Raw genomic sequence first — 23,983 nt, 5'->3', positions numbered from 1 at the left:
AGGTTCGCAGAACATTTTTACTGAGTATGAAATTGGGCTTGCTACAGGAATGGTTATGATGTGGGTGGGGTAGTAGTGAGTAAGAGTTGGAAAAATTCTCCATACCCTTCTCCCTTGCTTGTCAGACTTGATGTAACTTAGATAGTACTGTTAATAATCTGCACTGGTTAATAATAGACATTTGTAGAATTTTTTTGTCTGACTTTATGTCTTTTCTTATTTTCTGGAGGTCAGGTTGCCAAACTTTACCGTGATTCCAGCCTAGGAAACGTTGTGAATATTATAGTGACTCGTTTAATTGTTCTTACAGAAGATCAGGTAAGAATGAGTTGTGATATAAATATCAGTTCCCTAAAATATAAATCACACAATCAAAGTATAATAATATTATGTACCTAATAATTGTTTAGAAAAACAGTATTTGATAATCAAACCTCATCTGCAAACATTTTATGATCTTAAAATTAGAAATTAAATGGTATTAATTTGAAATGTTTTTCAAGATTTTTACTTTTATTTAATGAAAATGTGTGACATACATGGGATATTTGGATGCTAGAAAGTTGTCACAGCTTTTTTTTTGTTTTTGTATTTTGAAAGTGTAAGGGCTGCCTTCAATATTTAAATACATTTTCACACATTAAACTAATCTGTCTGTGGGGAAAAGGTAACATTTGAAACTACTCTGTAATATTACTTTTAACAAAACGATTATTGAAGTTTAAATTAAATCTATGAGATCTATATGCACAAAATAATTTGTAGGCCAGATTTAACACAGATGAAAATTGGCAAGAAGAAATTATTCCTAGAAATCACTGCTTCTAATTATAGATCAGATTTAGACTTCAGAAGTCTTAACCACTGACCCTAGTAATTTGTTTGGAACATTTCTGGTATGCATGTTGTATTGCAGCCAAACTTGGAGATAAATCACCATGCAGACAAGTCCCTTGATAGCTTCTGTAAGTGGCAGAAATCCATTCTCTCTCACCAAAGTGATGGAAACACCATTCCAGAAAATGGAATTGCCCACCATGATAATGCGGTCCTTATTACTAGGTATGGTTTGTTGAAATTATCTCATTTTTTCTCTTTTCTGTTTCTCATTTGTTTGTTTTCACACGAAGAAGCTAGAGTTGAATTTGTATTAATGATGTGCAGGATAAAAAATATTGCTTGTGTTTCATATTGCAATAAAACACTTAGTAGTTCAAACTACTATTTTCCATTCAAAAGTGGAAAATGACTATTCAAAGCTTACATGAAATTAATGGATGTGACTGTCTGTGGGATGAATCCAGACTTTGCTTCCCAGGAACGGAAAGTTTTATTTTGTCTATGAAAGGTTTTTGATCCAATAGAGGGATTCCATGGCTGATTTCTCCTCCTTCTGCAGCCCACTTCTGCTCGCTGAAAATGTGCTCCAAAAGGCAGGGGTTGGGCATCTGGAACAGTTGGGGAAGTGGCACAGGGATCATCATGAAGAAGGCGAAATCAGCAAAAGGCATCTCCCCACCCCCTTTCTACCAGTGGGAGCATCTCCTGAGTAGAACCCTGCTCAGGAGATGGTCCCACTGGCAGTATCAAAGACAGGATCCAACATTATATGTTTAGCACTTTTAGAATTGACCAAACCAACTTTCAAATAAAGGATTTCAAATAAAGGTAGAAAAGCCTGCAGAAAGTAGAAATACTACTTGCCATACCATTATTGTCCTTAAAGTTTAAGACCCCAATATTATGGAAGATACTCAATTGACAGAGATTAGTGATGTTTCATTTATAGTTTTTGAATAACATTTGGAGCCCCATTCTTTGTGTGGGGCAAAGGTTCCAATTCTAGTCAAAGTCATAATAAAGTGCACATTTTCTTTTGTATTTTGCCACAACCCCTGGATTGGTGCAGGAACAGGCATCACCCTATAGAAGCATTGATTATGTTCCTTCAGATAAACCAACAGTACGGTATTTCACTTATCTGTGTGACCGAAGGCTGCAATTACTTGCATGCTTACCTAGGAAAACATCCCATTGAATTCAGTGAGACTTCCTTTTGAATAACAAATGCACAGAGATAATTTAACATGGGTGGTATCTAAGTAATGTTCAAGAATGGATCCACTGACATCAATGGACTTAAGTTAGTCACAAGTAACTTTATCGCTTTCACTGGTTCTGTTGGTATGCTTTAGTCAGATACCACCATATTAACTCTTTAGGATGTTAATATTCTTTTGTTGAACCTAATTTGTTGTTTGGAAATTATATTCTGGCCTGTATTTGGTGTTAAGGGGAAGAAATGGAAATGCTATACAGAAATCCATCTGTCATGTATGATTTAGTTGAGATTCTTGCACTGCAGGCGGTTGGACTCGATGACCTCTGGGGTCTCTTCCAACTCTACAATTCTATGATTCTTTGATAAGTAACTCCCATTTAGTTTAGTGGAACTTCCTGATAAGTGCATGTATGATTGAAGTCTCAGTAGGCTTATAAGAAGTGCTAGAAATAGATCTGTGCATGTAATGACAGATAGAAGTGATAACTGGGAGGTAGGGAAGCTGACAGTAAGGAAGAGATCAGGGTAGTGTAAAGTGATAAATACTGGAACAGAAACAAATCCCATCATCATCATCATCATCATCATCATCATCTTTAAATTGGGGAACCAATTTAAAATACAGGTTAAAATGCAATTTAAAATGCAGCCTCATTTTTAAAGTAGCCCATAATCAAAACTGTAAGGGGAGGGAAAAACATAAGGGTCAGACTGAGTCCAAACCAAAGGCCAGGCGGAACAGCTCTTGGGACCTCCAAAATGTTGTCATTTAAGGTCTTCCATGGGGCATACCTGGAGAGGCGGTCCCGTAGGTACATGGGTCCTAGGCCGCATAGGGCTTTAAAGGTCAAAACCAGCACCTTAAACCTGACTTTGTACTCCACCGGGAGCCAGTGCAGTTCACATGTATACTGAAGTATCTGAGCACAAGAGATAGTAAGACAATGGGGAGGGGATTAGCACAATTTAGTCATCAACTCAATGTGCAGCAGAGATTATTATGAAAGGGACTGAAAATGAAGCAGCCACTATAGTGAATTGATAGAAATCTATAGTGTAGCTGCATTTGGAATACAGTGGTACCTCGGGTTAAGTACTTAATTCGTTCCGGAGGTCCGTTCTTAACCTGAAACTGTTCTTAACCTGAAGCACCACTTTAGCTAATGGGGCCTCCCGCTGCTGCTGCGCTGCCACCGCACGATTTCTGTTCTCATCCTGAAGCGAAGTTCTTAACCCGAGGTAATATTTCTGGGTTAGCGGAGTCTGTAACCTGAAGCGTCTGTAACCTGAAGCGCATGTAACTCGAGGTACCACTGTACTCTGTGTGGTGCTAGTCACCTCATCTTAAAAAGGATATTGTAGATACAGAAAATTGCATCTTCATATAATGCATAGTTATAGAATTTGCTGTCACAAGATTTGGTGATGGCCTGTAAGCCTTAAAAGGGATTAGATAAATTCATGGTCAGCAGGTGCATCAGTATCTGTTAGCTATGATTGCTAAATAGTTCTGGGTTCAGAGGCCTCATGATACAATGGTGTGCTTGTGTGTTTAATGATGCAGGAGAACTTTTGCATTCATGCCCTCTCTGATGCTTCCTCGAGAGTCTAGCTAACTATTGTTGGAAATAGGGTGGATTATGTGGATCTTTGTTGTGAGCCAGCAGAGCTCCCCTTATATTCCTGTTCCCTTCCCCCATTATATTTGTATCTCGCCCTTTCACCAAGGAATTCAGTTGCATAAATGAGAGTGATCTTGTTATCACAACTGTTAGATTGGGTTGAGAAAGAATGATTTACCTAGATCTCTTGGTGACTTTTATAGTCAAGCAGAAATTCAAACTCAGGTCTTCCTGTGTGCTCTGGTTATGTGTTTGTTAAGAATTCTTACAAAAATAAATGCATTTTATTGGGGACAAATGACTGGATGGAATACTAATTCCTGGTGGCGGGCAATACCATTTCAGCTTGATTTGAAACAGGGTCACTACTTACAAGCATCATTGGTTAACACAGAATCTTGTGGGAAGAAAACATTTTGCCTCCTTAGAAGCCAAAAGCCAAAAAGGTTAAGAAAATAGATGCCGGGGAAGACAAAAGCAAATGCATTAAACGTTGTTGCATAAACTATAGCGGTTTGGGTTGTGGAGTTCCCTAACTTGTTCACACAAGCTCAGGAATTTCATAGTATAGCATAGGGATCAAAAAACATTTTTCTGTCAGCAGCTACCATAGGAGTTACTGTGGATTGGGCTTAAGTAAAAAATGGGCAGTGCCACCACTGCCAAAGTACACCCTACTTTGTTTCTTACCTTCCCGTCCAGTGAGCTGCTGAAAAAGAAATAGATCACTCTTACCAGATGACTTCCCCTCACCATTCAGTCGTTCCTCATCCTTGCTAGAGGTCTGAACTGATTGCTTGCCAGGGGGCTTTTTCTTCCCTCCTTCCATTGTTGCATCTTGTAATAGACCTTTTAGGGAAATTATATTCTTTCATAATATATTTGACTATTCCAGTAGCGCAGTGGTAGAGCATCCGCTCTGCATACAAAAGGCCCCAGGTTCAATCCCTGGCATCTCCAGCTGGGGCTGGGAGTGTCCTCTATCTGAAGCCCTGGAGAGCTGCTGCCTGTCACTATAGACAATACTGGGATAGATGGACCAGCTAGATTGACTCAGTATAAGACAGCTTTCTGTGTTCCTAGATAAATTTGTATTCTAAATTTTGGCTTTTACAAACTTTGACAATATTATAACTGTTCCTTAACTTGCAATATTCACTGATTCTTGTATTTGTCGATAAAGAGTGGAAAAGATAGTGATATTTGTTTATTGCTAATGTTATCTGTCCTTAAGCATGTGCACTGTCATCTTAACAGTGGCATGGAGTATTTCCTATTAGACTGAAATACCAACTACCACCACTTGCCAATTTTGAAATACCGTAGATTCCGACGTATTAGGTGACTGGGCGTATAAGACGACCCCCCAACTTTTGCTGTTAAATTATAGAGTTTCGCTGCCCGCCAAGCGCCGCCTCCTCCACCCCCCGCCCGTTCTTCCTTCCCTCCCTGCTCCTGCTGAGCCATTGCAGCCTGCTTTGCAGCAGTGTAGCCTGCAGCGGGCGAGGGGGCGGCAGAGCTCTCTGCGTCCTCTGCCGCCCTGGAGGCGAGCGAAGGGTAAGGACGAGCGGGAGGCGGGCAGAGATGGAAGAGGAAGACTCCATGGGCGCAGCGCAGGGGTCAGGAGCTGGCAGCAACGATCATGCCAGCATGGAAAGAGGAGAGAAGGCACAAAGTTAGGGAATGCCCAGGAATGGGCAACAAACAACTCCCGCCTTTAGGCTGTAGGGGTTCGGCACCGGCTGCCTGCTATCCGGTGGTCCCCATGGTGGCAGGGCGGGTGAGCCCCGGCTGAAGCCGTGCACCACCTCACTGTGGGAAGGGGAGGATGCCGTGGTTGCTACTGCTTCGGGAGGTGGCTCTTACCATCCTTCTGCCCGTCGCCGTTCCAAGCCAGCCGCCGCCGCCACCTGCCATAACCATACCCGGCATATAAGACAACCCCCAACTTTAGAGAAGATTTTCTGGGGTTCAAAAGTCGTCTAATACACCGGAATCTACAGTATCTTCCCTGGCTACCAGTTCATTCCCAAGCCGCTTTAAGATGCCAATTTGTTTGTTTTAGTTTTAAGCCCTATAGAGGTTTGGACGTACGTACCATAAGGATTTCCTTCTCACGGATCAACCTGCTTGGTTGTTAAGATATGATGACACACTTCTCTAGGTGTCCTTACAGTCAGAAATTAAGTGAGTGACAATCAGGGAAAGAGTATTTTCTAATTTTTTGTAGCATCCCAGCTATGGGATGCCACCCAAGGACTATACATTGCTATCCTTGATAAGCTTTTGTTTTCTCAGGCAATATGTATTTCAGGTGATACTTATATCTTACTAAATGATATTTAGTTTTTTGTGAGTATTCTGCTCTGCTTCACAAAGCATGACAAAATCAATTAAAACTGAATATTATTGTTGGTTGTTGGCATCCATCAACATGGCATCCATGAGACAATGGAGTAGTGTATCTTTTGGGGGTTAAGTCAGACTGCTGGAAGGTTACAGCATCTGCTGGGCTATAGAGACCGATCCGGGAGAGAGATATTTTGTTGCAGCTGGGGCAGATGTAAGCAGCTGGTTGTGCAGCTGTTCCTGCACTATGGCATTTCTTCTCTCTGTGCTTCTCCCAGTCATTTCTCTTTTGGTCACCGCTATGGATGCATGACCTAACTGTTTGTCTCCAGGTACTACAATTGTCTGCAAGTGATTCCCTCATGGCAGGATTGATGTTGCTGGCCTTCATGTCACATATGCAGACATCTTGGTCTGCCAATGGGCCTGGTGCCTGAAGCCAGTTCCCTGTAGAACACACCCTTGGGGATAGTGCCATCTTCCATTCTGTGGACATGACCAAGCCATTGTAGACACTACTGGGTTAGGAGTGTGAACATGCTGGGAATGTAGGCTTGGGAGGGCACATCTTTGATTGAGACTCTGTCCTGAGATATGATGCCCAAAATCGTCCTTATGCAGCACATGTGGAAGACATTGAAGCGTCATTCCTGGCAGTTGTAAGTTGCCTACAACTCACTTCCATAAAGCAGCGAACTCAACGTGCAAGCCTGATAGACCTTCATCTTGGTCTTTGATGTTAGCATCACATTCTCCCATGTACTTTTGGAGAGACCAGATACTGCGGTTACTGCCTTACTAATACACTTGTCCAGCTCAACATCAATGGAGAGGTTGCTAGTTATGGTGGAACACAGGAAGACAAAATCATCTGCCACCTCAAGGGTGTGGCCACCAATGCTGATGTGTGGAGTGCTGGTAGCGTCCTGACCCAGGATTTTGGTCTTTGTCAGGCTGGTAGTAAAGCTGAACTCCTTGCAGGCTTGGGCAAAATGATTTGATGAATCTCTCTAGAGCTTCCTTGAAGTGCACTGTCAAGTCTATGTCACCTGCAAACAACATCTCTCGAATAAGGACCCACCACACTTTTGCCTTGGTATGGAGACATACCAGGTTGAACAGACCCCCATTGCTCCTCAAATGAAAGTACACACTGTCTTCAGTTGAGCTGAAAGCATATGATAGCACCGAAAAGAATATGTCAAAGAGAGTTGTGACTAGAACACAGGTCTGTTTCACTTCTCTATAAGGAAGGTGTCTGAGGACAAGCCATCATACTGGACAGTGCCATTCATGTTTTTGTGGAAGGACACAATCATCTTGTGAAACTTAGGTGGGCATCCTGTCTTGTTGAACAGTGAGAAGAGTCCTTTTTGGCTGATGAGGTCAGAGGCCTTCATCAGGTCAGTGAAGGCTATGTACAAGGACTGTCTCTGCTCTCAGCATTTCTCTTGCAGCTGGCGCAATGAGAAAATAATATCAACTGTTGACCTTTGAGCTCTAAAGCTGCATTGTGACTCCACAGAAAGATTTCCAATGTTGGTACGAGAGGAATGGTATCCCTTCCTGATTCCTCCTCTGTAAATGACTGGTACCCTCAATTCTGATTGTACCAACTAGTGAAGGTTTTTGTGTGCAGTACACTGCATGCAGAAAACTGGTGTGATTGTTGCAGGCACAAATGTAATACAAACGTAACCAAAGCGGAAAGCTACTTCTCCCACTTGGAACTGATATCACTTAGCTGAATAAGTGGACTGCAAGTTAAATAGAAAAGCACTTAGAAAGCTCTTGGGAAACTTAATTAGCTACATTTTAAATAAAGTAGTAATGTGAGTTTCAAAATTGTGCACCATTTAAAAAGAAAATGTCTCTGCTGCCTGCTAATTGGTAGGAGTGTTGCTTCTAAGATGTGTCAGAAATCTGTTTTACATTAGATCAGATAAGAAGAACCTGCTTAAACTCATGTCAAAACATGATTAAACAAAAGAAAATATAAGGAACTGTTATCCTTAAAGTGCTCCAGCACCAAAGACTGTGTTTTTAAGTGAGGATTGTGCCAGAAGAGCAGCTGGAGGATCAGAATACTTGCAGCAGCAATTGCTCCTTTATATATAAATATGATCTTTTTTGTTTGTTTAACTTTGAAGATTTAAAGTCATGATTTCTCAGTCTCAGTAAATGTTAATAAGAGCTTACAGTTTGCACATAATGTATACACAATTAAAATAAAGTAAAAGTAGGCTGAATTGGCATTTAGATTGTTAGACACCATTTTGTGAGAAGTCTGTTAATATAAATGGTAGTTAATTATTCAACTGATTTTTTCTATAAATAATAATAATTTCCTATAAATATTTTTGGAAATATATTTTTGTAAACATAAAAATATTATTACTATTTATTAAATTTATATACCACCCTTCATCCGTAGATCTCAGGGCGGTTTACAACAAAAAATATAAAAAAATATTTTAGAAATGTATAAAAGAATGTGTCAGTGATATCTGCTTCCAAAGAGCTGAACAAGATTGACCACACTAATGTTTATGGATGCTAGAAATAATAGTTGGTTTGCCTGAATCCAAACTTCTTTGGAAATTTAAAAAAAATGTAAAATATAAAACATTATAGGATATGAACATGTTAGAATCAGTTGTAATATTCAAATTTGTGACAGAGAGGAGATGGAAGATTTGTAATTGTAGAAGTTATATATTTGCTGAAGCTGCAGAAAAATGTATACAAATGTATACATGTATACATGTTTGATCATTGAAGGATGTTAACTGTATTCTAATATACATTCTTCATATAGTGTAATAGTTAATTCCATACATTATTGTATTTTTAAACTGCCTTTCCTTTTAAACATTTTTTTATGGTGACTTGCAATCTAACAGAACTGGATGGTGTGTTAAAGCTACGTCACTCATCTGGCTTCCCTACAGCTTCATACCATACCAAGATGGAGACATGGGATAAGGTCAGTTTAGTGCAAATATGCCAGTGGAACCAATCAGAAATGTCAGAGTGTTTAGAAAGTCCAGTTTTCCCAGGACACACATTAAGCTAACTGGCCTGAAATTCCCAGAGTTCCCGGATCTCTTTTTTAAAATTGGTGTTACATTGGCTATTTTCCAATCCTTGGGTATGGAGGCTGATCTGAAAGACAAACTACATATTTTTGTTAAAGATCAACAATTTCACGTTTGAGTTCTTTGACAACTCTCAGGTGGATGCCATCTGGCCCTCGTGATTTGTTGGGTTTTATTACTCCATTGTTCAGAAGAGTTGCCATTCTTGCATTGACTAGCTTATTCCAAATGTAGCTGTGAGAAAGGGAGGAACCTTTATTGGAAAAAATAATTTCCATTATTAGATGCAAAGGCAATATTTGTATGTTCAAATACAGCCATATGGTGTCTTACTGTTATTGATTAACTTAATTTGTTGGGTGATTATCAGTGTTTGTTGAAGACAAAATAATCACCATTCATTCAAACAAAATTAATGTGTTTACTTTGGTTCATTTTCAAACAATCAAACTGTAGCTGATTTCTTACTGCTATAGAAGTCTTGTCACTACTAGAGGAGGGCTTAGGGATTTTCAGTAGAACTAGCAAAGCTTTAAAATCTTAACAGCCCATTAACTGCAGGATATGGTTCATGAGATTTAATGGATACTTGTTAAAGTGAGACATAACTATTCCATTGCAGGAAGGTTGAGGAGGGGTGTGTGTGGAACCATAGAAATGTTTGTTTTTCCTGTTCCCTCCACCATAATAAAATACCAGAGCTGCATTTCTTTTTTAAATCCTTCAGAAAGCATTGCTGTATATACATTTGCTATACTCTTTAGCATGTCATTTCACAAAATATATTATCAGTTGTTTGAAAAAACATTTACACACACACACACACACAGAGAGAGAGAGAGAGAGAGAGAGAGAGAGAGAGAGAGAGGTGGTGTTCATTAGACTACCGTAAATTATACATTGCACTGAAGTGGTGCTCACTTTGCTCTACTTTTAAAAATCTGACAGCTTATGAGAGTAGTTCTAACTTAATGTCTATGGTATAATATAACTGGCTTTAGATTCTATATATTTTTTGAAAACAAATGAGTTGCCACAAGGCTTTGGTGGGATATAAAGTATTTGAAATGGAAGCCAACCTCCTTTTCAACTGAAAATATATATATACTGTGTTAAAACTCGATGTATGGCAATGTACTCATTCTACTACACATTTTAAGCCTAAAGCAAAAACTAATATGTTTTTACTAATGTTAACTACAGTCAAACCTTGGTTGTCAAACGTAATCCATCCTGGAAGCCCATTCAGCTTCTGAAACGTGGGACAACCGAGGTGCAGCTTCTGATTGGTTGCAAGAGCTTCCTGCACTCAAGCGGAAGCTGCATTGGATGTTCGGCTTCCGAAAAATTTTGGAAACTGGAACACCTACTCGAGTGTAGGGCGAGCTCCTGACAACTTCCAGGTTTTTGGTGTTCGGGAGCCGAAACGTTTGTTTAGAGGCGGTTGGAGGATGGATGGCGGCTAACAGATTGAGGTTGAACCCTGACAAGACAGAAGTACTGTTTTAGGGGGACAGGAGGTGGGCAGGTGTGGAGGACTCCCTGGTCCTGAATGGGGTAACTGTGCCCCTGAAGGACCAGCTGCGCAGCCTGGGAGTCATTTTGGACTCACAGCTGTTCATGGAGGCGCAGGTCAATTCTGTGTCCAGGGCAGCTGTTTACCAGCTCCATCTGGTAGGCAGGCTGAGACCCTATCTGCCAGCGGACTGTCTCGCCAGAGTGGTACATGTTCTGGTTATCTCTCGCTTGGACTACTGCAATATGCTCTATGTGGGGCTACCTTTGAAGGCAACCCGGAAACTACAGCTAATCCAGAATGCGGCAGATAGACTAGTGACTGGGAGCGGCTGCCAAGACCACATAACACTGGTCTTGAGAGATCTACATTGGTTCCCAGTACATTTCCGAGCATAATTCAAAGTGTTGGTGTTTAACTTTAAAGCCCTAAACGGCCTCGGTCCAGTATACCTGAAGGAGCGTCTCCACCCCCATCGTTCTGCCCGGACACTGAGGTCCAGCGCCGAGGGCCTTCTGGCAGTTCCCTCACTGCGAGAAGCCAAGTTACAGGGAACCAGGCAGAGGACCTTCTCAGTAGTGGCACCCGCCCTGTGGAACGCTCTCTCACCAGATGTCAATGAGAAGAACAACTACCAGACTTTTAGAAGACATCTAAAGGCAGCCCTGTTTAGGGAAGCTTAACAGACCACTGTACAGTGGTACCTCGGGTTACATACGCTTCAGGTTACATACACTTCAGGTTACAGACTCCGCTAACCCAGAAATAGTACCTTGGGTTAAGAACTTTGCTTCAAGATGAGAACAGAAATCGCGTAGCAGTGGTGTGGCGGCAGCGGGAGGCCCCATTAGCTAAAGTGGTGCTTCAGGTTAAGAACAGTTTCAGGTTAAGAACAGACCTCCAGAACGAATTAAGTACTTAGCCCGAGGTACCACTGTACAGCGGTACCTCTGGATACGAACGGGATCCAGATGCCACTTTTTGCCTTTTCCTGTCTTTTTCTCTAGCCTCTACATCTACACGCACCTCTTCTCAGCCAACTGTGGCTAAAGATCTGCTGGAATAAGTAAAATGAGGGTGAACATATTAGCATCAGTTTAGTAACTGCCCTAATTGTATTGCATGCTGGAACAGCATTCTTGTATTTTTGTCTAATCTGCTCCCCTTTTAAAAATATCAATTGACCTTAAAGAAAAGATGGTGGCAAGGTGCCTTGAAGGTCTAGGTTCTTGCCAAGAGCTTAGCTATGCTTTCTGCAGTAAGGGACAGCTTAGTATCGTGAAGCCTTTGATTGTGAGTCAGCAGCAAATTAGAACCTCAAATAGATAATTAATTATCTTTATGATTTTCCTCAAGCATTATGCAGCAATTACAAACTTCTTTATTGGGCAAAATGGAAATTAATTTGAAGTTACTAATTTTTTTATTTTGTTCTATAAATCAGTTCCAGACATTTCTTATCTAATGTAGCAGTGAAATTATGACATCTGAGCTTGTTGAATTTGCTATCACACCTTCAGATCTTAATTTGGATTCCAGTGAGGAAATGTGTTAGTTGCTGTGTGATTTGCAAACCTTTGCAGCAGTACCCTGGTAATCATGTCATAACAACTGACTTGTGCTAATTTTTCCACAACGTGATGCATTTGTTCCAATGCTGAAACTGGCTTCTTTTAACACAGGGTTCAATGTAAAGGGCTCTGGGCCTGGGATAGGAAAATGGTTAGATTATCAGATATCAAATCCTAGTATCTCTATTTATTGCTAATTTCAGCTGGAGTAGAATTGCTGTTGTAGCTAGCCGTTCAAAAGGGATACAGCAGAGCTTTCCAAACTTTTCATGTTGATGGCACACTTTTTAGACATGCATCATTTCGCAGCCCAGTAATTCAGTTTTACAACATTTTGCGACACAGTATTTCAGGTTTAGTAGCCAACCAGAGGTTAAACTAACTCCTTTCCAGCCCTGGGAGGAGCGTGGGAAGCATTCACGTGATTTACCTACAGACTGCAGTCAACACACTAACGTGTCGCAACATGCAGTTTGGCAGGTTCTGGAATACAGAGATATAATGTACAATGGGAACATAGGCAAATGGAAAATGGGAAAACAAATCTTGGGTATTTTAAATGGGATAATTATCAGTAGTGATCTTTTATAGTAATTGTTACATTTAAATGTCCGCTTTAAAGGTTGCTCATAGTTCAGTTGGGATTTCTCTGTTAGTGCTGAATTTTGTAATATTTTTAGTATTTTTAATTAATATTGTGCTTCTCTAAGTTGGCTAAAAAGTTATACAAATATTAAAAGTTTCTATATATATCCTCATTTGTACTTAAACATATTCTCATATTCTGAAGTCTGACCTAGCATAAACATCATTCTGCTTTGCTATATCAGCTGCTTCTAGTGTTTGTTTTAAGTTAAAGCATAACAATGATTAAAGGCTTATGCAGCTCTTACACATCTCCAGTGGTGCAGACTTCCAGTGAATAGTTATTTGTGCCAGCAATGCACTTTGCAGACTGCAGTGAGTACTCTTCAGAAAAGCATTTTTAGTCTAAATTCCCACGTCCATACAGCTAATAACATGGAATTGTTACCACTCAAAACTGAGATAGTGACTGTGAATAAACACATGTGGGCAACCCATGGCTGCCAAGCTGCATGTGGCTCTCAGCTGCATGTGTAGCCTGCCAAGTCCTGAGGAAACCCACCATTTTTCTCCACTTCCCAGCTGATCAGCCATCAACTGGGAGATGGTGAAAAGATTTTTGTTTCCATGTTGCTAAGCCTGGAAACAAAGTCTGGACCAAACCCTCCATATTTTAAATCCCTATGAGAGTCATGCTGCTGGTTTGAACTTCAGATACACTGTCTTGAAGATGCATGGCCAACTTTCATTGTGAAATTTCACTCTTCAAGGGAAATACAGCATTATGCTCTATTTTGCATCTTTGCTTCTCCCTTTTGACATCAAGTGTAGGGGTCGAACTCATATTTGACCAGAATAGTCTCTGAGCTGCAAACTTTCATTCTGATTTCTCAGATTTTAAGCAAGAGTTTTTGCATCTTTCCCTTCCTACTACTGGTTCAGAAGTTGGTATTGGTCTGAACTTCAAAAACAGAACTTTGTAATATAAAATTGTATTACGATTTCTGAGTGATAAGAAAATTAGAAAACCCTGGTAAGATCAGTCTAAAAGACATCATGGTGACCAACCAGATATCTGTGGGGTGTCTGCAAGCAGGAGTACAACAGCACTCCTTCCATTTTTGTCTCACAGCAACTAGTATCCAGAATCATACTACCTCCAACAGGAGAGGTAGATTGATAGATTTACCCTCCATGAATTTGTCTAATTTGCTGTGGATTTTGCTCCCGTGAGGTAGTAATGGCCAGCAACTTGGATAGTTTAAAAAAACAATCCAGTTTAATGACAATCTCTACATCTTGTGAGATCACATTTGATTAGTTCTCTGGCCAAACAGCTGCAGCTCTTGCTGCGATGGAGGGGGCTATTTGCATAGCCAGCATCTCAATCTGCAGAGTTCTACCCAACTTCAGGAAAACCAAATGTGACAAAGAGATAGATGTTCTATTATATTTATTCATTTTTATTTATTTATTATTATTACATTCATATCTTGCCTTTCTTTAATGGTGGAACTCAAGATGGAACAAATAGTTTCCAGGTGGTTACTCATGCAGGCATTGACTGAATGCCAATCTGTTTAGCTTCAGCAAGGTGGTGACATCATGTGCCTTCAGACCATACCCTGGGTCTTATACTATGTGGGAGTAATATGACTAGTATATACAACAACAGAGTAGTAGACTTTCTGTTAAAAAAATTGTCATACATGCTTTCAGTGGATTACTGCACTGACAACGAAGAATTTTTTCTTTTTGTATAATCCACACTAATTTATTCCACCAAGTAAAATGGTGAAAGGAAATATTGTAGAGGTAGAAGTTTGTTTTGTTTATGGCACCTTGTAAAAGACATGTCAAACAAATAACAGGAAAGCTATTCCTATTGAGAAACGTGACATGTGCACTATCCTTTTTCTTCCTTTTTTGGTGTTCAAGGATGAAACTAAATGAATTGTTTACTTTTAGTTTAAGGCAAAATGCTTCTTTGGTATACCAGATTCTGTAAAACTAAGCAGATGTTGTGGCACAAGAAATCAAGAGTTTCAAGTCTTGTATAAAGTTTTGTTGTTCTTAAACATGCATGTTAAATCTTATACCCAGACTTTGAAAAAAATGATGAGCTTGTAGTATTTAATCCCCCAGAACATCAGCTTTATACAGCAACTTTAAAACTATCAATGGATTATTGGCATTTCTACTTAATGCCTTAAATACTGGAGGTGTTTAGCCTTATCCAAACATCCTTCCTAATAGGATCAATCCACTACGTTTGATATTTGAGGCAAAAGGGGCACCCGCTGCTGAAGCTGCTGCTGCAGCCCACTGACACTGTCCCCTGCTGCTCCCTGCCAGAGCAGCTTCTCCCTCCGAAGCCGCCTGCTGAAGCTACCCACCAACACCAGGAGGCTGGAGAGGAGCAGGCAGCAGTGGCGGAAGAAGAGGTCCACTCTTTAGGGCCACACCTACCATTTCCCCAACTATCCCTCAGCCTGCAGCCTGAGGCGACTCCCTCACAGTGCCTCAAGGGTGGGCCAGTCCTGCCTTTGAGAGCTGGTAGAAACATGGATTTCCATTGTAAGCAGGCTTTCCCATCCAGCAGCACTGGGGCATTCTTCATTAGTCAGACTGTATTTTGGGAATTCATTGATTCCTGGAATGGAAGTCTGTGGGTGGAAATGTTCCTTTGAACTAGTCACTGCCATATTGCTATCAAATTAAAAGCAAGTTTGGAAATTGCAAGAAGAGAAAAGGTGCCTTGAACTTTTTGTTCTTTCACATTTCAGTCTCATTTGAAAGATTTTTCGCATGTTCTCTGGAAAGAGCTGAAAGTTCCTGAAGGGGTGCTAATTTAATAAAAAAACAAAAACAACTTGGAGTACTATAGCATAAATTGATTAATGATTGATACGGTTTCTTTGAAAAAAGTTGATTTGGTTCAGCTCAAAAGAGCTGCAATCCAGTTTATGCCATTGAAGAGTTTTACAAGCAATTTGTTAAACAAGATTCATTTTAACCCATCAGATAATGGTTAACCCGTCAGATAATATGCAGTATATGTTTCATTTTAAGTATTTTTTTCTCAATAACAAATTATTACCTACTTTTTTTATATAATCTCCAGAAATGCATTGAGAGCATGACTGTGAGAGACATGGGTCTGATATTGAAAGGGTGGGTAGCAGTTTTATTATCCAACCAGCCAATATATGGCTGAACTCTGATAAATCAAGAGACACTTGCTTTGATCACTTGTTTTCTCTTTATCCTGAAATCTTACCTGCTTTCCCCGATTCCTCCTTAGTTTGTGCCCTCAGAATCTGTGCAGTGTAATCAGAATCTGTGCTGCATTCTTGTCATCTAATATTTAATATTTGTTTTTAATATTTAAAATATTTATAAACTGTTTTTCTTGCCTTGTCCAAAGTGGCTTAGTTGTACTGAGGTGGGTCTTTAGCTAAGGACATGTGTCAATTTGTGTAAGAACATGATCATCTGACTGTGATGATCAAATGGTCAAAGGACTTTGGTTATTCCATCCAGATGGACGATTGGGAAAAATTATGGCAAAAAACTTAAAATTCACAGCTTGCTTCACAATAATGGAAAATTTTATGAAAATGATATATCGATTGTACATGACCCCCAGCAATTGCCCAAAATATATAAAACAAACTCAAATGCCTCCTGGAGGTGTAAGCAAATGGAAGGAACAATGTACCATATGTGGTGGGACATTGTCTATGAGGAATTAAAAAAAATGTTTAGACAAATATTTGTGAAGAAGCCAGAAGCTTTTCTTCTAGGATAAGGAAGAAATAAAAAGCCATAAAAAGGTGAAGGGAAGTGTGTGTGCGCGCTATGCAAAAATAATGATGCAGGAAAAACTGTGAAGCCAGCCAATGCCTCTACGTAGCTCCATCCTTATTTCAGACTTCATTATATGTCAGTATATCACAATGTTTAGCTGGTGATATATCATGATGTTGAAAAACAGATATCACCTAGCCCTAGTTCATACCCATTCCAGGGTATGAGAGGTCATGGTAATAACTTCCCATGTTTTTCGGTTTCTAAAATGTATTCCTAGAAACTTTAAGAGATGCATCTCCTTTCCTGTTTTTTAAAAGCTTTCTTCAGATAGAGGACATATGTATCTGTGTCTGTGCATAGGAAGCTGTTTTATACTGAGTCAGATCATTGGTCCATCTAGCTCAGTACTCTCTACTGAATGCAGAGTTTCAGGTGTGGATTTTCTGTTGGAGATTGAACCTGGGACATTTGTGTGCTAAGCGTGTGCTCCATCACTGAGCTCTGGTTCCTTCCCGATGTTAGTCTTAATTATGCTTCTCCAAGTGTAAACAGTCACCTTTAGGAGATTTCATGCTGACAATAGTAAGAAGCCCATAGAAGCTGATGCTCAAAATGAATGATTGAAATGAATGGTAGGAATTTTCATTGTGATTTTTGAATCATTGTTTGAATCTCCAGAATAGGATGGTAACATAACATTTGTGTCTTTCCTTTTTTCTTTTCCCCTTTCCCTTAAAGAAAGAGTTTAGGGAAGAGGGTTAAAAAAAAGGAGATTGTTTAATAATGTATTGTTTATTTTACGTATCACTTAGTTCGCTAACATTTTGGTTTCAGGAAACATCAAGAAAGCAGGGAAGAGACAAAACATTAGGATCAAAACATTACTGTTCAGTATCCTAAAATATGCAGTGTCCTTAGGAAGAAAATATTTCAATAGGATTAGAAAAATGCTTTGTTAGTTTCTTGTTGAAATAGTGATGCTCTGCAGATGTACTGCTGCAACTTCATAACAGAGTGGCAGGCTGTTTTATAAGGCCAGAGATTACAAAGGTCCACTTTAACCTTTTTTTCCTTCCTGACAGGTGTCCCACTGGCCTGAGGCCAGAGGCTGTGAGCATACTGCAGCCTGTGGTTTACACCAGAACGCAGAGCCGACACTCCAGCTGGCTGCTCATAATTACAGTGATTGCAGTCTGACAACTGGAGTTACACTACAGAAATGTGATAAATATAAAAAATGTATTAACCAGGTTGAACGTTTTATAAATATATCTACTCTCCCCTCTTTACAGATACGATATCTGCACATATAAAAACAAGCCTTGTGGAACACTGGGTAAGGTTGCAAAAATGTAACCTAAATGGGTATTTATTTTCTTCAATGTTTTGGTTTTTGTTACCTATTTGGTTGACATCATTTCTTGAGATGATTTCCTCACATTTCATGTTTATGTAGAAAATGATTCTGAAAATATATTTTGCTTGCAAGAAGCAGTAATGTTAAAAAAAAAAAAGAATAGTTATTTTGGACAGCTGTGCCACTTTAAAAACCTAGAAGGTAATCAAAGCAACAATTAAAGGGGGGGGCAAGGAAAGCTCACATTGCTTTCTTCCTCATAAAGATTGCTCTGATAGATTTCACAAATACAAAGAGAAGAAAAGAAACACACAGAAAAACCAGAAATGTTAATGGTAAAAATGTGCTTAAGAAAGCATGCAGTTAACTGATTATCCTGTCTGGTGCAAAAGCCTGAATTTACCACATATCCGTCTCTGAATTCTTTGCCATAATGGTGGTTGTGTTGTGAATTTGATGCTGTTTTCTGTGTTTTTTAAACTGTTACAGTGCTCTTAATCCATGAAGTATATTGGAAAAGGAAAAAGTCTGCCATTTCTTTAAAATTTTGCTCAGTATTTAATGATAACTGTAGGATTTTGAGCAGGCAACTATTTTTTAATGATCGTGCAAGAATTTTGCCATCCCTCCTCTAGGAAACATGAAGACTCTGTTAACTTGCTTTGTCCACTTAATCCAGAGGTACTTATATAGCACCTGAACAATTGTGTGCTTGAGGTATCAAAGCCCTTGTCTAAATATCAGTGTTTTTACAGTAAGCATTTATCCTCTACAGAAAACATTTAGCGTTTTCAATTTCTGTCATTTGTAGTTTTAAAATCCACAACATGGCAGATTGAGCAATCCCATAGCTGCAACTTTGCTGGCATCCACTGGCATTTCAGTAGATTTCCATGAGTGTACATTTTGTATCACTGGCAACAGAATGACATATGGAATGGGTGGATCACAATGCCACATGGTTATTGCATCTGGAGCTTAGACTTGCACCCCTAGTCACTCCCTGAAATTACATTTCTGTTGATCAGGCATTCTTGTTTCAGCATAAAGTGAAAATGGGTATCTAAGGAAGAGATAAGAGAATCTGCTGCTGGGTAGATATTTTGTTTTTTTTTTTCATCCCCATGTCCTTGCACAGGGAGGCATGAAAGGAGCTATGTGTATTCAGTTGCCTTCATGGAGTGTGTCTACAGCTGTTTTGTAGCTTCAGGAAATATTTTTTTCTGCTTCACATCTGTCTAGCACCTGGTGCAGATACTTAAACCAGGTGCTGTGCTCTGATTTTGAACTCTGTTGTCTTCTCAGACCTAAAAGCTTTGTCCAGAATTTCAAATTAATAGCTTGGTCCTGTAGCCTGCCTTAAGACATTCTTAAGTGTGTTTTAAGAATAAATCCCTCCTGGTGCATAGGTAAATTGAATTCCCTAAGGGTCTGTCTATGTATAGTGAGCTGCAGAAGCTCCCTGTTGCCACTGCATCCTTAACCTTTCAAGCACCAACAGGTTCTGAGTAACTGTCAGTTTTACATACCCAACTTTTTTAGCCCAGGTCAATTGGAGTATGTAGGAGCCATGATACAGGCAAGGGGAACCACATGGTGAGGACTCCCATGATTATGATGCAGGTACCAGGGAGACATGGGACGCGGGTGGCGCTGTGGGTTAAATCACAGAGCCTAGGACTTGCCGATCAGAAGGTCGGTGGTTCGAATCCCCGTGGTGGGATGAGCTCCCGTTGCTCGGTCCCTGCTCCTGCCAACCTAGCAATTTGAAAGCACGTCAAAGTGCAAGTAGATAAATAGATACCGCTCTGGTGGGGAGGTAAATGGCGTTTCCGTGCGCTGCTCTGGTTCTCCAGAAGCGGCTTAGTCATGCTGGCCACATGACCTGTACGCCGGCTCCCTCGGCTAATAAAGCGAGATGAGTGCCGCAACCCCAGAGTTGGTCACGACTGGACCTAATGGTCAGGGGTCCCTTTACCTTTACCAGGGAGACGGAGGAGTAAGCATTAGGACCTTTTGCAAGCTTCATTCTCAGTAGGAGTGCAGGTCATCTTCTGTGTCACACTGTGGTCGGTCAGATGCAATGTTAAATGGGTGTTACATTGTTCATCTCAATAACTTGATGTTGGAAAGGTGGGGGTTTGCCCATGACTTGATGCTGTTCAGCCTGATGCCAGAGAACAGACTGCTTCCTTCTAGAACGGAATCACAACCATGGCAAGCATAGATTTTGCCTGGCTCTGGTGACTAGGAGTGCCCTTTTCAGCTCTGGCTGCTACTGCATCCATAGGACAGAGATTACCTGACCACAGTACTTCATACTCTTTCAACTTCCAAATTTGATTACTGCAATGTGCTTTACATGGGGTTGACCTTGTAGATGACTTGGAAACTTCAATTCGCTGGGGCTCTTTTTAGAGCCCATATAACCCTTGTTTTAAAACAGATGCACTGGTTGCCAGTTCATTTCTAGACCCACTTGAAAGTGCTCATCTTAGTGTTCAAAACCGTAAATGACTCAGGCTCCAAATATCTGAAAGATCACCTCCTTCCCTACCGACTCTCTCAGGTGCTAGAATCAGCAGAAGGGACTCTATTGGTACTTCCTTTACCCTCAGAGGCTCACAAAGTGGTGATGTTGGCCTGGGAGAGGACATTCTCTGAAACAGTCCCTAAGTTGTGGAACTCCTTCCCTAAGTTGTGGAACTCCTTTCCTCCGTTCCTTCATTATAGTTTTTTGCACAAGACAGGATAAGGTAATTTGAAGCTTTTGCTTCTACTTTTAAACTAACTAGATTTCCCTGTTAGATCCAGATTTGGGGGACAGTTTGATCCTGGCTTGCTTGAGGCAGCTTGATCCAGGGAAGTTCTTGGAAAAGGACATATTTGGATAGAATGCACAAGGACATGTAATGCTAAGGGGGAGGAGGAGCATAAAATATTGAGAAAAAAGTGTTGATGGAAGTTGGAGGGAGAGGGATAGCTGAGGAAAAAACACTGAAGGGAGATCTCAGAAAAGAAAAAGGAGAGAAGTAAGTTAATAGCTGTAAGATTTCAGAAGGGTGGAAAATGGACACAAAGCAACAGACTGAAGGACATGTTCCTCTAGTAATAATTAACTAACCATGTGCCACATAAATAATAGTAGTTTGGGGTGGGTCATATGTGGGTTTTGTTTTGTTTCACAATTATTAATTAATTTGTTGACAGTTTTTAATTTGTAAAATAAGTATCAGCCATATTCATTAGGAATATTTTCCAATGTTCATCCATTGATAATAACTGAGTGCATTACTTTCAATCATTCTAAAAATGTCAAAGATACTACTCTGGAATTCAGAGTTAAAAAGTCAAACAATTCTATTTGGTTACAATGAAAGTACAATTTAGGTGTATTCTAACTTTGTCTTTTAATAGACTGGAAAGAACGTGATTGTAACCTTCACCTAGCAGAAATTACAGCTGGTCAAGTAATTTCCACCTTCTTTACCGGAGCTTGTTTTGTTTGTTTTCATTCTGTTCCAGTCTGTTGTAAGAGATCAGTGTCAGTAGCAGTTATGTAGATTAAAAACTTATTCAAAGATAAAATATCAAGACTGTCTTCCTCATTTCTTACCCATATCCCCCTTGACTTCAACTACTGAGTGCCAATTTAAATGATATGAACATATAATGTTCCTTAAATACTCCAAACTTAGATCTCGGTGAATTTGAAAACTCTCTCTCTCTGTGGAATCTGTAGGTGGAACAGCCACAGATAATACTGCTGTATATGCTGCTGCTCTATGGACCTCAGACATAGGTTAGGCATATTGAATTTATGAATTGCTTCCCTCAACAAAAAGGCCCAAAGCAATTTACAATAATAATAAAATACAGTAATAAAAATGCACAAACACATTAAAAACACATTCAGAGTAAAAACATACAATCATTGGTGCTGTCCAAATGTCCGGGAAAACAAAAGCATATATGCCTGGAGCAGAAATGATGACAAAGTTGGCGCCAGTCAGGCCTCCCTGGAGAGAACATTCCAGAGATGAGGAGCTACATAGCCATTCTAATCAGTAGAGTTCTCAGTTGAATTAAGGGATCACAGAAGGCTAGTGGGGAACAGAGTTTCTATGGGGTAAGACTCATTTCTACACCATGCAGGGCTTTATGGGTTGAAATGATTGAACAGAAAAGAGTTCAAAGCTGGTATAAACCCTGGAGTGCTGGTGTTAATCTGCCGGTCTCCCCAGGCTTGCGGAGAAGTGCGCAAAGCCCGGGCGCGCTCTTCAGCGCTTCCCAGGCTTCGGAATGCAGGCAGCTCCGCGCAGCTGTTGGGAGCCCAGCGCGACTTCGCGCCGGGCTCCGGAGGGCTGGGCGGAGCTGGGCGAAGCCCGGGGCTGCAGGCAGCTCCGTGCAGCAGTCGGGAGCCCAGCACGACTTTGCGCTGGGCTCCCGAGGGCTGCGCAGAGCTTCCTGAAGCCTGGAGAGCAAGAAGGGTCGGTGCGCACCGACCCCTCTCGCTCTCCAGGCTTCAGCGAAAGCCTGCATTCGCCCCATAGGACGCACACACATTTCCCCTTCATTTTTGGAGGGGGAAAAGTGTGTCCTATAGGGCGAAAAATACGGTAATCCCCTAGGAGAGTATGTTAATGTTTTTTCCAGATAATAGTCCTCAGGGAGGAATACCTTTAAGGCTGCAGCAGGTCAATTCCTCTGTAGTGTTAACAAATTAATCCTGCACTAGTGCACATCCCAAGTAGTATTGAAGAACATTTATAATATTTGTACATACTGTGTTCCATTTTAAAAGGTTTTAGAAGCAGATGTATGTGGTGAGAACTTAATTTCAGAAAACTGATAAGCAGAAGTTTTTATAGTTTAGTAAATACAGCTAACATTTCTTTCTCTGCAGTTGGTGCATTGAGTTTTTTGTTTTCATAAAAATTCCTAAAAATATACCACTCGGGGGTTTTGTAGCTAAAAATGTTTCTTGTATGTTTTATGAACCCACTAAACTTAAACAGATCTCTTTAGAAAAATAATGTGGACACATTTTGCTTTCTGCAACCTCAAGAATGTTAAAATAGAAATGCTTGCTTGAATTCCCTCTCCTGGCTCATATTACTAGGTGGTCCCAAGTTACCAGAAGTAAAATTTATAAATCTAACCCCTAGTCTAGACATTTTCCAGCAGTGACTGCAGTTCAAAAAATATTAATGTCTAGCCGGCAAAGTGAAATTCCCCCCAGTGATTTTGCAATGACTAGAAAGTTAACCTTTTGCCAACTGCTGCTTCGATGCATGGAGGTTATTAAAAAGAATCCAGGCATTTATAACTAGGGCTTTTAAGATTGAAACACCTTGGCATGACCCTTTGTGTCTCCTTTTGTTTGTTCAGGCTTGGCCTCTGTTGCTGGAATGTGTGAGCCTGAAAGGAGCTGTAGCATTAATGAAGATATTGGCTTAGGTTCTGCTTTTACCATTGCACATGAAATTGGTCACAAGTGAGTACATTTTTAAATCTTTATAAATCTTAATTTAATGACCTTTATCTGTGACTTTATTCTCTCATCTGTTCTGCTTGCTACGTACATAAAATTATCCTAATGATTCATTTTATTTTACTTTTTGTCTTTCACTAACAATATGACCTTAAAAGATTTATTGCTTCAGCACATAAATACTTGAGATATGCCAGTTGGCTATTGCAATGCTGTCTATGAGGACTGCTCTGGAATATGGTGTGGAGGGTGCAACTGGTGCAGAATGTGGCAACCAGAATGATGTCTGGTATGGTTCAAAGGACTTTTGAGTAGATATGGGTGGGATTACACTATGTAGGCTATATCTGGCCAGTTCATACTCAAGAGTAGGCACACTGAAGTCAATGGAAGTTTTAAATATCCTCTCCATGTACTCAGAGGAGGAAGCATGCAAATCTGAGGCTCTTGCCTTCTGATTCTCATTTATTATTATATGTATGAATTCAACCTCCATATTTTATTTGTTGGAAGCTT

The 23,983-nt window shown here is 40.2% G+C and overlaps 1 protein-coding gene across 8 annotated transcripts in view; it reads left to right on the top strand.

The window, feature by feature from the left end:
* ADAMTS6 (ADAM metallopeptidase with thrombospondin type 1 motif 6) overlaps positions 1 to 23,983 on the top strand; it is a 123,352-nt gene that overhangs the window by 27,402 nt on the left and 71,967 nt on the right. For all 8 annotated transcript variants that reach the window (XM_053407867.1, XM_053407863.1, XM_053407865.1 and 5 more), the window contains 4 exons: positions 235 to 318; positions 917 to 1,062; positions 17,909 to 17,952; positions 23,365 to 23,470. In XM_053407867.1, the coding sequence (XP_053263842.1) occupies positions 235 to 318; positions 917 to 1,062; positions 17,909 to 17,952; positions 23,365 to 23,470 (380 nt within the window). The remainder of the gene's footprint in view (positions 1 to 234; positions 319 to 916; positions 1,063 to 17,908; positions 17,953 to 23,364; positions 23,471 to 23,983) is intronic.

Source organism: Podarcis raffonei, chromosome 11 (assembly GCF_027172205.1).
Source record: "Podarcis raffonei isolate rPodRaf1 chromosome 11, rPodRaf1.pri, whole genome shotgun sequence".
Classification (NCBI taxonomy): domain Eukaryota; kingdom Metazoa; phylum Chordata; class Lepidosauria; order Squamata; family Lacertidae; genus Podarcis; species Podarcis raffonei.
Note: the sequence above shows the minus strand (reverse complement) of the source record. Positions and strands in the feature narration are given on the sequence as shown.